Source organism: Salmo trutta, chromosome 19, assembly GCF_901001165.1.
Source record: "Salmo trutta chromosome 19, fSalTru1.1, whole genome shotgun sequence".
Taxonomy (NCBI): domain Eukaryota; kingdom Metazoa; phylum Chordata; class Actinopteri; order Salmoniformes; family Salmonidae; genus Salmo; species Salmo trutta.
This window is the reverse complement of record NC_042975.1, coordinates 20,379,233-20,393,762: the sequence shown is the minus strand read 5'-3', so window position 1 is coordinate 20,393,762 and position 14,530 is coordinate 20,379,233. Positions and strand designations below refer to the sequence as shown.

The following is a 14,530-nucleotide window of genomic DNA, read 5'->3' as shown; positions in this document are numbered from 1 at the left end:
CTGCTTTGCGTGATGAATTGTTGTCTCTACCCTTTTGCCCTTTGCGCTGTTATCTGTGACCAATAATGATTGTACCATGCTTTGTGCTGCTACCATGTTGTTGTCATGTTCTGTTTCTACCATGCTATGTTGTTGTCTTAGGTCTCTTTTTATGTAGTGTTGTCTCTCTTGTCGTGATGTGTGTTTTGTCCTATATTTATATTTTAATCCCAGCCCCCGCATGAGGCCTTTTGCCGTTTGGTAGGCCACCATTGTAAATACGAATTTGTTCTTAACTGACTTGCCTAGTTAAATAAAGGTTAAATAAAAAATTAAATAAAAAGACTGAGTTATATTACATTCAGTGGCGACCCGTCATTCAGGGCAGGTGGTGCAGAGACCTGTCATAGGGGTCGTGAAATAGAGACCAAGCGTGGATAGTGCTCATTTTCAATATTTTAATGATGACACTTGACAAAATAACAAAAACGACCAACACAGTCCCGTCAGGTACAAAGGCTAAAACGGAAAACAACTACCCACAACCCCAAAGGAAAAACAGGCTGCCTAAGTATGGCTTCCAATCAGAGACAACGTAAGACACCTGCCTCTGATTGGAAACCATACCCGGCCGAACATGAAAACCAACACATAGAAATAGACAACTAGAACAAACCCACATAGAAACAGAAAACCCAAAATACATACAAAACAAACCCCCCCTGCCACGCCCTGACCATACTACTATGGCAAATTACCTCTTTCACTGGTCAGGACGTGACAGTACCCCCCCCCCCCCCCCCCCCCGAAGGTGCAGACCACGACTGCACACCAAACCAAAAACCCACAAAAACAACCCTAAACAAAAAGGGATGGAAGGGATGGTCGCCACCGTCGGCTCCTGCGCTACACCCAGACCTTCCGCCAATCCTCCAGCTCTGGAGGTGGCTCCGGCTCCGGGCGTAGCCCCCGTTCTGCCCGCAGATCCCTCTGCTTCTGGAACCCTGACCTGTGGATCATTACCAGAGGTTCTGCGCTGCCGACCACCGCTGAAGGCTCTGGGTTGCAGACCCCCGCTGAAGGCTCTGAGTTGCAGACCACCGCTGAAGGCTCTGGGTTGCAGACCACCGCCGAAGGCTCTGGGTTGCAGACCACCGCCGAAGGCTCTGGGTTGCAGACCGTCGCTGGAGGCTCCGGACTGAGGAGCGTCGCCGGAGGCTCCGGGCTGAGGAGCGGAGGGCGCACTGGGGGACAAGTGTGCGGAGCCGGCACCGGACGTACTGGGCCATGAAGGCTTACTGGAGGTCTGGTGCTTGTGGCTAGCACAACCCGTCCTGGCTCAATGCTGACGCTAGCCCGGCAAGGGCGGAGCGCCGGCACAGGACAAACTGGGCTGTGCTGGGGAATGCGGGGTACCGTGCGTGGAGCAGGCGTAGGATATACTGGGCCATGTATTTTCCCTGGAGGTCTGACGCTTACAGCTTGCATAACCGGTCCTGGCTCGATGCTGGCCTTAGCCCGGCAAGGGCGAAGCGCTGGCACAGGACGAACTGGGCTGTGCTGGAGAATGCGGGGTATCGTGCGTGGAGCAGGCGTAGGATATATTGGGCCGAGGAGCCGCACTGGAGGCCAGATCCGTTGAGCCGGCGCACTTTTACCTGGCTGCCGACTAACTGTCGCACGACCACGTTGAGGAGCCTGTATCGACCGCACCGGGCTATGAGTGCGTATGGGCGACCTAGTGCGCATTACTCCATACCGCATAGCTTTTCCCTCTGTGCGTCTGCTCCGCCGTGCCCTTTCCGCCAGTCCCTCTCTCTGGAATCTAGCGTCGTAATCCGCTCTTGATTCCCCGACTGGCTCTGGTTTCCTCCATGGTTCCCTCCGAAATGCCCGGGAAGTTAGGTCAGGGTTCCCCCCTGACCTCGCCAAACTCCCTTATGCCCCCCCCTCCCCCCCACATTTTTTTGGGGGGGGCTGCCTCTTCACCTCCTCACCTCAATTGGAGGATACAACGCCTCGTAATCCCGTCGTTCCCTCTTAGCTTCGTGCAGTTCCTCCTTCGGGCGCTGGTACTCCCCAGCCTGGCTCCATGGTCCCTTTCCATCAAGGATCTCTTCCCACGTCCACGACTCAAGATACCTCCTCTCACGCTGCTTGGTCCTTTTATGGTGGGTAGTTCTGTCATAGGGGTCGTGGAATGGAGACCAAGACGCAGCGTGGATAGTGCTCATTCTTAATCTTTAATGAAGACACTTTAACCAAAAAACGACCAACAACAGTCCCGTCAGGTACACTTGGACTAAACGGAAACAACTACCCACAACCCCAAAGGAAAAACAGACTGCTTAAGTATGGCTTCCAATCAGAGACAACGAAATACACCTGCCTCTGATTGGAAACCATACCCGGCCGAACATGAAAACCAACACATAGAAATAGACAACTAGAACAAACCCACATAGAAACAGAAAACACAAAATACATACAAAACAAACCCCCCTGCCACGCCCTGACCATACTACTATGGAAAATGACCTCTTTCACTGGTCAGGACGTGACAAGACCCACCAGTTTTGAGCCCAACATTTCTAGCACTTGCCTGTTTTGCATGTTATTTTGGCATTAATGTGTCACATATCTGTTTGCAAAATATATATATATTTGAGTTAATAAAGCCGCATACAAACATGGTCTCTTTTTGGTTTTCTTGAGTAAGGCAGCTCCAAAATGCAGGTGTTTCAACCTAGCTCAGTGCTTTCTGTGGTGGTGGGGCAAGCCAGCAGAAAATATGGAGCGTTGCACCGTGATTGGCTCAGTGTTCTGTCACTCATGGGGACACTGAGTCACCGCCAAGTTTAAGGGTAGACTTAGAAAATTCTATCCCCTTGGGTGCTGCAAAAGAAGTGCCTATCCAAGAAGGCTCAAGGTGATTGGCAACAGATATACTGACGTCAAATCACATTATATGAATAGTAGCTTGGATTGGACTGATCATGTCAACATCATACTTTCAAAATCTTAGCTAGCAGTCATCATCATGAATCAAGTCGACAAACTACTGGCAAATCCTTTTTAATCCTTGTCATATGAAGAGAAATAATGAAGAGAAATTATATACACTGCTCAAAAAAATAAAGGGAACACTAAAATAACACATCGTAGATCTGAATGAATAAAATAATCTTATTAAATACTTTTTTCTTAACATAGTTGAATGTGCTGACAACAAAATCACACAAAAATAATCAATGGACATCCAATTTATCAACCCATGGAGGTCTGGATTTGGAGTCACACTCAAAATTAAAGTGGAAAACCACACAGGCTGGCTGATCCAACTTTGATGTAATGTCCTTAAAACATGTAAAAATGAGGCTCAGGAGTGTGTGTGGCCTCCACGTGCCTGTATGACCTCCCTACAATGCCTGGGCATGCTCCTGATGAGGTGGCGGATGGTCTCCTGAGGGATCTCCTCCCAGACCTGGACTAAAGCATCCGCCAACTCCTGGACAGTCTGTGGTGCAACGTGGCGTTGGTGGATGGAGCGAGACATGATGTCCCAGATGTGCTCAATTGGATTCAGGTCTGGGGAACGGGCGGGCCAGTCCATAGCATCAATGCCTTCCTCTTGCAGGAACTGCTGACACACTCCAGCCACATGAGGTCTAGCATTGTCTTGCATTAGGAGGAACCCAGGGCCAACCGCACCAGCATATGGTCTCACAAGGGGTCTGAGGATCTCATCTCGGTACCTAATGGCAGTCAGGCTACCTCTGGTGAGCACATGGAGGGCTGTGCGGCCCTCCAAAGAAATGCCACCCCACACCATGACTAACCCACCGTCAAACCGGTCATGCTGGAGGATGTTGCAGGCAGCAGAAAGTTCTCCACGGCGTCTCCAGACTGTCACGTCTGTCACATGTGCTCAGTGTGAACCTGCTTTCATCTGTGAAGAGCACAGGGCGCCAGTGGCGAATTTGCCAATCTTGGTGTTCTCTGGCAAATGCCAAACGTCCTGCACGGTGTTGGGCTGTAAGCACAACCCCCACCTGTGGACGTCGGGCCCTCATACCACCCTCATGGAGTCTGTTTCTGACCGTTAGAGCAGACACATGCACATTTTGGCCTGCTGGAGGTCATTTTGCAGGGCTCTGGCATTGCTCCTCCTGCTCTTCCTTGCACAAAGGCGGAGGTAGCGGTCCTGCTGCTGGGTTGTTGCCCTCCTACGGCCTCCTCCACGTCTCCTGATGTACTGGCCTGTCTCCTGGTAGCGCCTCCATGCTCTGGACACTACGCTGACAGACACAGCAAACCTTCTTGCCACAGCTCGTATTGATGTGCCATCCTGGATGAGCTGCACTACCTGAGCCACTTGTGTGGGTTGTAGACTCCGTCTCATGCTACCACTAGAGTGAAAGCACCGCCAGCATTCAAAAGTGACCAAAACATCAGCCAGGAAGCATAGGAACTGAGAAGTGGTCTGTGGTTACCACCTGCAGAACCACTCCTTTATTGGGGGTGTCTTGCTAATTGCCTATAATTTCCACCTGTTGTCTATTCCATTTGCACAACAGCATGTGAAATGTATTGTCAATCAGTGTTGCTTCCTAAGTGGACAGTTTGATTTCACAGAAGTGTGATTGACTTGGAGTTACATTGTGTTGTTTAAGTGTTCCCTTTATTTTTTTGAGCAGTGTATAAAACGTATCGGTACTCGTCGGCCATTGGACATTAACATTACACAACAAGTTGGAAATCGCAAATTCAACAATGAGTGGTTTGGAAGGAATCAATGACAGTGGCTTTGTGGTCCCAAATCTGGGATCAAGGGTCTCTTTTCCAAATTTAAAATGATAAACATTCAACATTGGCCTTGCTGTCAATGAAGCATGATTTTGCCGCGCTCAAAACAACTGTTAACTCGGAACTGTGAAAACTTGACTTCAGTGACTTCAAGATAACTGGGAATTCCGGAAAAAATTAGCTCCGACTTGGAAATACGTTTTGAACGGAATTGTAAGTTGGGAACTCGGGCCTCTTTCTAGAGCTACGATCTGAAGATCAATGACGTCATCATAAAATTACCTTGTTTTTTTCAGAGTTCCCAGTTGTCTTGAAAGCACTATACATCCACCGAATGCCAGACTTTGATGACAAAATTTTCCCACAAAGGACCGCCATGCTACCTTCCTGTTCAAGTGAGCACAACACAAGGTGAGTCCAAAAATGTCTTGTATGCTGCTGAATAAATTATGTAATATGCCAGGGAGATATGTATACTGTAGCTAACAAAGTAATAGTAAGTGTATGTTATGTAGTAAGCTGTTAGTAGCCATGTGCCTCACCCTAATAATTTGGTCTGTTTACCCCTCTTCATTTCACCTACTGTTCTGACTTGGTGGTGCACATATAGCCTATAACCTGTTTTAGAGAAATGTAATCATCAAATTTTATAAGAGCTTTCATTGTCTGCTTATATGCCCCCCTTTATTTATCCTACGTTTCTGACTTGGTGTACAGGAAGAACACTGTAAAAATCAAATAAAATGTTATTTGTCACATACACATGGTTAGCAGATGTTAATGCAAGTGTAGCGAAATGCTTGTGCTTCTAGTTCCGACAATGCAGTAATATCTAACGAGTAATCTAACCTAACAATTTCACAACAATTACCTCATACACACAAGTGTAAAGGAATGAATAAGAACATGTACATAAAAAATATATATGAATGAGTGATGGTATTGTCACGTCCTGACCAGTAATAGGGGTTATTTGTTATTGTAGTTTGGTCAGGACGTGGCAGGGGGTATTTGTTTTATGTGGTTCGGGTTGGTGGTGTTAGTTGTAGGGTGTTTGATTTAGTATTCCGGGTTTTGGGCACTGTTCTATGTTTATGTATTTCTATGTTCAGTCTAGTTCTTTGTATTTCTATGTTTAGTTATTTGTGGATTGGACTCTCAATTGGAGGCAGGTGTTTTCTAGTTGCCTCTGATTGAGGGTCCTATATATAGGTATGTGTTTGTTTTAGTGTTTTGCGGGAGATTGTGCTGTGTATAGCTCTGTGTCTTACAGGCCTGTTATTTGCCGTTGTGTTTTTTTTGTGTACGTATTTATTTTGGTTTACCTTCTTTGTCCATTTAATAAAAGAAGATGAGTGCACATTTCCCCGCTGCGTCTTGGTCCTGTAACAGATGACGTACTGGAGAGAAGACCAAGGCGCAGCGTGAATGTGGATACTCATATTTTAATTAAAAAAAGGAGTAAAGCATCCACCGGACAAAAACAATACATGACAGCAACAGTCTTGCAGGCACACAAAACACAATGCAAGAACAACTACCCACAACCCCAAAGAAAAACACACACTACTATATAGGACTCCCAATCAAAGGCAACTCAACACACCTGCCTTCAATTGGGAGTCCAATCACCAACACAACACTTAACACACACAAAAACCCTGCCACATCCTGACCAAAACTAACACAATTACGCCCTCTGCTGGTCAGGACGTGACAGTACCCCCCCTCAAGGTGCAGACCCCAGAATGCACCTAAAAGAAAAAACAAACCCCCAAACAACAAAAAATATCCCCCTAAACAATAAGGGAGGGAAGGGAGGGTGGCTGCCGTCAACGACGGCACTGTGCTACACCCTCCCTCCCCAACCCACCTCTCCTGGAGGTGGCTCAGGTGCAGGACGTGGACCTCGCTCCACCTTCGGCGTCGCCCACTTCGGTGGCGCCAATAGCTGCGCCAGGCAGACGGGCCACTCGGGCTGACCCTGGCAGACGGACCACTCTGGCTGGGCCGGAGGACATGCGGGCCACTCGGGCTGGACCGGAGGACAGGCGGGCCACTCGGGCTGGGCCGGAGGACAGGCGGGCCACTCGGGCTGGGCCGGAGTACAGGCGGGCCACTCGGGCTGGGCCGGAGGACAGGCGGACCACTCGGGCTGGACCGGAGGACATGCGGGCCACTCGGGCTGGGCCGGAGGACAGGAGGCCCACTCGGGCTGGGCCGGAGGACAGGAGGGCCACTCGGGCTGGGCCGGAGGACAGGCGGGGCACCCTGGCAGATCCGGGGAGGCGGGCCACTCTGGCAGATCCGGGCACGCGGGCCACTCGGGCTGGACCGGAGGACAGGCGGGGCACCCTGGCAGATCCGGGCAAAAATGTTGGTCACTAAGCTAATTTCAGGTCTGCTGAGCACAAACTTGAACTTTGTGAAATTTCGGTGCAACATCCAGGTGTGTTTACTGTGAACACTGAGGCTGTACTCACTTTAATGTACTATTTCAGGCAGTGGTCAAGTAGGCTACTTTGGTTATTTGATCATAATGTAGGCCTACCAGAGTGGGCTACCATAAAAAAAAAGGAGAAAATGCATCCCATAACATTTTAACATGAAAAAAGCTTTTCTATCATTCAGCCTACAGAAGCAACCAATGTGTGGTGTTCAATGTAGGCCTACATTCCATGAGACTTTAGAAAAAAACATGCAGGGCTTGATTATCCACTTGTCCTTCTGACAAGGAGGTGACTGAACATGTTGTTGTGTTATGTGATGCAAGAAACCACTTTACAAATTAAAATGCACTATTATTCCCATACCATTATTACAGAGAGTCGGACAAATTGTGTTACCCTCTGCCTATTGGCTAATTAGCTTATTCAAGCCTGTCTCAAAATGCAACACTGCCCCTTTAAGACAAAAAAGCTCTTTACCCAACTAGCTTTTCAAAGACTTCTATAAAGTTTTGTGCTCTTGTAGGAAGAACTCACTCCCCCATTGTTGACTACAAATGATCTATATCTGAGATAATAACTCACTAACTAGCAAAGGATATGAACAAATGTGCACACGTGGCTACATGCAGCTCTCGCTTTGATCTCAACACAACCACATCTACTCACGACCCTCATGATGTAAATACAGTCCAGTTCAAAGTGAATGGCACAGATCCACATGGCAATGGTATATTTGCATATACAGTTGAAGTCGGAAGTTTACATACACTTAGGTTGGAGTCATTAAAACTCGTTTTTCAACCAATCCACAAATTTCTTGTTAACAAACTATAGTTTTGGCAAGTCGGTTAGGACATCTACTTTGTGCATGACACAAGTAACTTTTCCAACAATTGTTTACAGACAGATTATTTCACTTATAATTCACTGTATCACAATTCCAGTGGGTCAGAAGTTTACATACACTATGTTGATAGTGCCTTCAAACAGCTTGGAAAATTCCAGAAAATTATGTCATGGCTTTAGAAGCTTCTGATAAACTAATTGACATCATTTGAGTCAATTGGAGGTGCGCCTGTGGATGTATTTCAAGGCCTACCTTCAAACTCAGTGCCTCTTTGCTTGACATCATGGGGAAATCAAAAGAAATCAGCCAAGACCTCAGAAAAAGAATTGTAGACCTCCACAAGTTTGGTTCGTCCTTGGGAGCAATTTCCAAACGCCTGAAGGTACTACGTTCATCTGTACAAACAATAGTACGCAAGTATAAACACCATGGGACCACGCAGCCGTCATACCGCTCAGGAAGGAGACGCATTCTGTCTCCTAGAGATGAGCATCCTTTGGTGTGAAAAGTGCAAATCAATCCCAGAACAACAGCAAACGACCTTGTGAAGATGCTAGAGGAAAAAGGTACAAAAGTATTAATATCCACAGTAAAACAAGTCCTATATTGATATAACCTGAAAGGCCGCTCAGCAAGAAAGAAGCCACTGCTCCAAAACCGCCATAAAAAAGCCAGACTACGGTTTGCAACTGCACATGGGGACAAAGATTGTACTTTTTGGAGAAATGTCCTCTGGTCTGATGAAACAAAAATAGAACTATTTGGCCATAATGACCATCGTTATGTTTGGAGGAAAAAGGGGGATGCTTGCAAGCCGAAGAACACCATCCCAACCGTGAAACACGGGGGTGGCAGCATCATGTTGTGGGGGTGCTTTGCTGCAGGAGGGACTGGTGCACTTCACAAATAGATGGCATCATGAGGATGGAAAATTGTGTGGATATATTGAAGCAACATCTCAAGACATCAGTCAGGAAGTTAAAGCTTGGTCGCAAATGGGTCTTCCAAATGGACAATGACCCCAAGCATATTTCCAAAGTTGTGGCAAAATGGCTTAAGGACAACAAAGTCAAGGTATTGGAGTGGCCATTACAAAGCCCTGACCTCAATCCTATAGACAATTGGTGGGCAGAACTGAAAAAGTGTGTGCGAGCAAGGAGGCCTACAACCTGACTCAGTTACACCAGCTCTGTCAGGAGGAATGGATCAAAATTCACCCAACTTATTGTGGGAAGCTTGTGGAAGGCTACCTGAAACGTTTGACCCAAATTAAACAATTTAAAGGCAATGCTACCAAATACTAATTGAGTGTACGTAAACTTCTGACCCACTGGGAATGTGATGAAAGAAATAAAAGCTGAAATAAATCATTCTCTCTAGTATTATTCAGACATTTCACATTCTTAAAATAAGGTGGTGATCCTAACTGACCTAAGACAGGGAATTTTTACTAGGATTAAATGTCAGGAATTGTGAAAAACTGAGTTTAAATGTATTTGGCTAAGGTGTATGTAAACTTCTGTCTTCAACTGTAGACTTACTAGAGTTCTGATTGGTTATGCCGCACAGGTCTGTGTAGAGTACAGTGTCGTGCATGTCAATGCAACAGAATCCTACTACAATACATTCTGCCAACAACTATGCCACTTGCATAATTCATTTTGCATACTTATTCTTGCATAGTTGGTTTTGTTTCAGTATGTTACATTTGATGGTTAATATTGTGTTTATTCGATAACAATTCCAACAGTAAAGGGAAACATTGATAGTGCTAACTAAGGGGGAAAACTAGAACGTTGAGTGAAGTTCAATCTTGTGCTTCTCTGTGTGGGCTTATATTTCTTCTGCATGGCAGTCCCGCGCACGCACGCAGTTTAGAGGGAACATTGGTGTGGACTACCTGTGCTAATTAGCTATCTGATTCTCTGAACACCTGTGTGTAAACAGAAGACAGACACCACAAACATGTTGTCACTGAAAAATACTGTCAGCTGCAACTGTGTAAAAAATGGATTAAAACAGTGTACAGTAAGTGTGTATTTTGCATTTGTGAAATTATTTTGATGTGATATGAAAGTAGAGGGATTTATGTTTCTAGGACTATACCGCAATTGAGAATCGATTCACATTTAGATGGAGTATTTGGCTGTTTTGGCTTCCAGAGCCAATTTGCCCTTTAACCGGAACATGTAAGGTCCTAGGACTAAGGTGTAGCGTTACGCTCCTTTAGTCCAATATTGAGCTCGCTCCAGCCATAGACATTGGCTCCAGCAGATACTTCCTTAGGCCCCAGACACTGAGACACTTCTCACATCTTAGGCAAAAAAAAATAAATAATATTACAATAAAATAGGAGATTGATCAAACAGAGACTGAGAACTGTGATACATTTTCAATGTAATTGTTACAACTTGAAATAAATTACAATGTCATTTCTTGTGAATGTAAGTTCTTACATTAAAATATACATACATTTAATGACAAAATTCATAAATAAATTGATGATAAGACTACTCGTTTTGAGTTGGATGAATTATCTCTGTCACATTGTCACTCTAAATGGCAGATACTCAGATATTTCTCTATAATTTACAGTATTTAATGTCATAGCAGCTTCTCAGCATTTTTAAACAGCATGCAATAGCATGCTAATAAACAGCATTGAGCCCATAGTCTTTGGTTGTTGTTGCTATGAAGAATGGGGTGAGCCCAAATGAAAGGGGATAGGTGCATTATATTAGCATTTCACCTCTTGCCACAAGATGACATAATAGGGAATAGAGATACAACTGTTTCCAAGAGAAATGTATAATACAAAAGCTGGGGAAGAGGTTGTTGTGTGTGTCGGAGGCAGCTGTATCCATTGAGCCATACAGGACAAAAAGGGAGAAAGGGAGATGCTTATCTGCCATGTGTAGTTTGCATTGTTCTGTTCATCAAGTTTATCTGGATCAGCCACCGTTGTGCCCTCGTTCAACTAACGTAGGTAGGCCATAAGCAGCAAGATGAAGACCTAGACTCAAACCAAGACTCTATTTCACCTTATAGTCAAATAAGGCATCTTCCCCAGTGGGCAACACTGATTGAAATTATATAATTTCAAACAGTTTTGCCCAATGGGTCCACCTAAGTGTTAGCCATTGCATTCCTACCCGGCTCCCACATTAGGGAATTAACATTGGGGTGCTGATACTTTGCCGCCGGCAAGGCATGCAGAACAAGGTGTCCCCTCAGTGTTGTGTCAGTCCTACTTGGCCACTAGCTCTGGTCCATCGCGTGATGACAACAACGAGTTGCCTCTGAAGAGGTAACTTGTTGTTGTCGTTGCACGATGGACCAGAGCTACGTGGCCAAATAACTCTGACAAGAGACGGTATTCAGTGACAGATCTTGACCACGTGAGTTGAGAGACTACCAAAGATCATGGCCTGGTCCAAAACTGTAAAACTATACCCAGACCTCAGGAGCTGAGGCCCAGACAGACTCAGACCAGAATCATGTTGATGTGGTCTCCAGTGGTGTCAAGATCCAGACTTCACACTCCATCCATGTCTTTCCTCTTAACCTGAGCAGCCTATTTTAAAGAGTGTCTTTGCACGGTGTCCCCTCCACTTTCTATACCAGGCATATTAGCATCCTGTGATTGTGATCATCACATAGTCCATCACCACCACATTCCTCTACAAATAACCAGCTTTTCCTTCTACATTTTCTTCTACACCCTAAATTGTGTGTGTGTGTGTGTGTGTGTGTGTGTGTGTGTGTGTGTGTGTGTGTGTGTGTGTGTGTGTGTGTGTGCGTGTGTGTGTGTGTGTGTGTGTGTGTGTGTGTGTGTGTGTGTGTGAGTGAGAGAGAGAGAGAGAGAGAGTGTCTGACATTCTCTTTGTGAGCACTGGGCAGTGAGTACAGAAAATAGACATTTGCATCATTACTCCTGGTAGTGGATCTTCTGCTAGATGTCGAAGATGTGTCGTTGCAGTGGCAATGATGATGATGATGATGATGTGTGTGTGTGTATGTGTGCGTGCAAGCATGTATGCGCATGTGTGTGTGTCTGTGTGCATGTGTCAGTTTCTCAATCTACCCATCTACCTATTTAGCCCTGTGCTCCCTCAGAATCCCTTTACATGGCAGTAGGCCTCCAGGCTGGAAAAGAGGATGTAGATGAACCAGAGGCCAAAGAAGAATAGGGTGGTGAGCACCTTGGTGACCTTGGGCCCCCCCAGCTCACCCCCTACAGACGGCCGGCGGCGGAGCATCAGCACCCCCATGTTGATGAAGGCGAAGATGGTGAAAAGCGTGACCGAGAAGGCCAGTGAGCCGGGGTCCACGTGGAAAGCTTGACCTTTGGTCTCCCAGTAGATGGCAGCTATGGACCATGCCACCCCGATGCCCAAGAAAACGTTGACCGCATTGCTACCCGTCACGTTGCCCACCGACGCGTCAGCATACTGGTCCTGGGTGGCAGCGACTTTACTGGCAAAGGTGTCTATGGAAAGAGGTTGGGGTTAGAGTTTAGAATATGGTTAGAATAAGGTTAGGACTTGTATGACTAAGGCTGGGAGAGGTTTAAATAGAGGTAGGGAGGTATGGTTTTGGGTTATAGATGGTTCAAGAGTTAGGTTTAGGGTAAATAGCTAGCTTGGATTGAAGATAAAGTAACTTAAAGCAGACACTCAATCACACACACACACACACACACACACACACACACACACACACACACACACACACACACACACCAGGGATGGAGGTGCCCAGAGCCACAAACACCACAGCAGTGACACTGTCTTTGAGGCCCACGGTGCAGCCGAAGTGGGAGGCCAGGTCCCCGATGACGGTGGTTAGTAAGCCAATAACAATGATGGACACCACAAAGCAGGCCCAGCCATTCCAGTACTCGGTAGGTGGCACGCAGGCAAACAGAATCTTCCAGAAAACTGTCACAATGTGCATGAAGTAGTCGAAGCAGTTGGGCATTCGCCGCTCCACTCCCTCTTCCTCGTCACCTGGCATAATGAGGCAGGTAGAGGACAGTGACAAACAGTGTTATCGATGAGCATTTAGTATTTATCGATAGCATACATTTGCCGGAGAAAAGACAAAACCATGATACAAACCATACAGACAAACGAACACGCATGCACACACACCCAATATACTGTATAATATACATGTACAGTGCATTCGGAAAGTTTTCAGACCCCTTGATTTTTCCACATTTTGTTGCGTTACTGGCTTATTGTAAAATAGATTTTTTTTTTAAATCCCTCATCAATCTACACACAATACCCCATAATGACAAAGCAAAAACAGGTTTAGACATTTCTGTAAATTTATTACAAATAAAAAAACAATATCACATTTACATAAGTATTCAGACCCTTTACCCAGTACTTTGTTGAAGCACTTTTGGCAGCGATTACAGCCTTGAGTCTTCTTGGGTACATGACGCTACAAGCTTGACACACCTTTATTTGGGGAGTTTCTCCCATTGTTTTCTGCAGATCCTCTCAAGCTTGGTCAGGTTGGATGAGGAGTGTCGCTGCACAGCTATTTTCAGATCTCTCCAGAGATGTTCGATCGGGTTTAAGTCTGGGCTCTGGCTGGGCCACTCAAGAACATTCATAGACCGGTCCCGAAGCCACTCCTGCGTTGTAGCAGGTTTTCATCAATGATCTCTCTGTTCGTTGCTCCGTTCATATTTCCCTTGATCCTGACTAGTCTACCAGTCCCTGCCGCTGAAAAACATCCCCACAGCATGATGCTGCCACCACCATGCTTCATCGTAGGGATGGTGCCAGGTTTTCTCCAGATGTGACGCTGGGCATTCAGGCCCAAGAGTTCAATCTTGTTTTCATCAGACCAGAGAATCTTGTTTCTCATGGTCTGAGAGTCCTTTAGGTGCCTTTTGGCAAACTTCAAGTGGACTGTCATGTTCCTTTACTGAGGAGTGGCTTCCATCTGGCCATTCTACCATAAAGGCCTGATTGGTGGAGTGCTGCAGAGAAGGTTGTCCTTCTGGAAGGTTCTCCCATCTCCACAGAGGAAATCTGGAGCTCTGTCAGAGTGACCATCGGGTTCTTGGTCATCTCCCTGACCAATGTCCTTCTCCCCTGATTGCTCAGTTTGGCCGGGCGGCCAGCTCTAGGAAGAGTCTTGGTGGTTCTACACATCTTTTATTTAAGAATGATGGAGGCTGGACAATACCTTCGACCTCATGGATTGGTTTTTGCTTTGACATGCAATGTCAACTGTGGGACCTTATATAGACAGGTATGTGCTTTTCCAAATCATGTCCAATCAATTTTATTTACCACAGGTGGACTCCAATCAAGTTGTAGAAACATCTCAGGGATGATCAATGGAAACAAGATGTACCTGAGCTCAATTTCGAGTCTCATAGCGAAGGGTCTGAATACTTATGTAAATAAGGTATTTCTGTTTT

At 46.0% G+C, this 14,530-nt stretch overlaps 1 protein-coding gene across 7 annotated transcripts in view; it reads right to left on the bottom strand.

Annotated features, from left to right (window-relative positions):
* Window positions 1-10,462: 10,462 nt before the first annotated feature.
* Window positions 10,463-14,530, bottom strand: part of slc8a2a (solute carrier family 8 member 2a) — a 60,716-nt gene continuing 56,648 nt past the window's right edge. For 4 of the 7 annotated variants that reach the window (XM_029700070.1, XM_029700065.1, XM_029700067.1 and 1 more), the window contains 2 exons: window positions 12,825-13,091; window positions 12,195-12,571 (listed from right to left, as the gene is read on the bottom strand). In XM_029700070.1, coding sequence (XP_029555930.1) covers window positions 12,195-12,571; window positions 12,825-13,091 — 644 coding nt within the window. Of the gene's footprint in view, window positions 12,572-12,824; window positions 13,092-14,530 lie in introns of all 7 variants that reach the window. The other 3 variants (XM_029700066.1, XM_029700069.1, XM_029700071.1) reach the window with 1 other exon arrangement.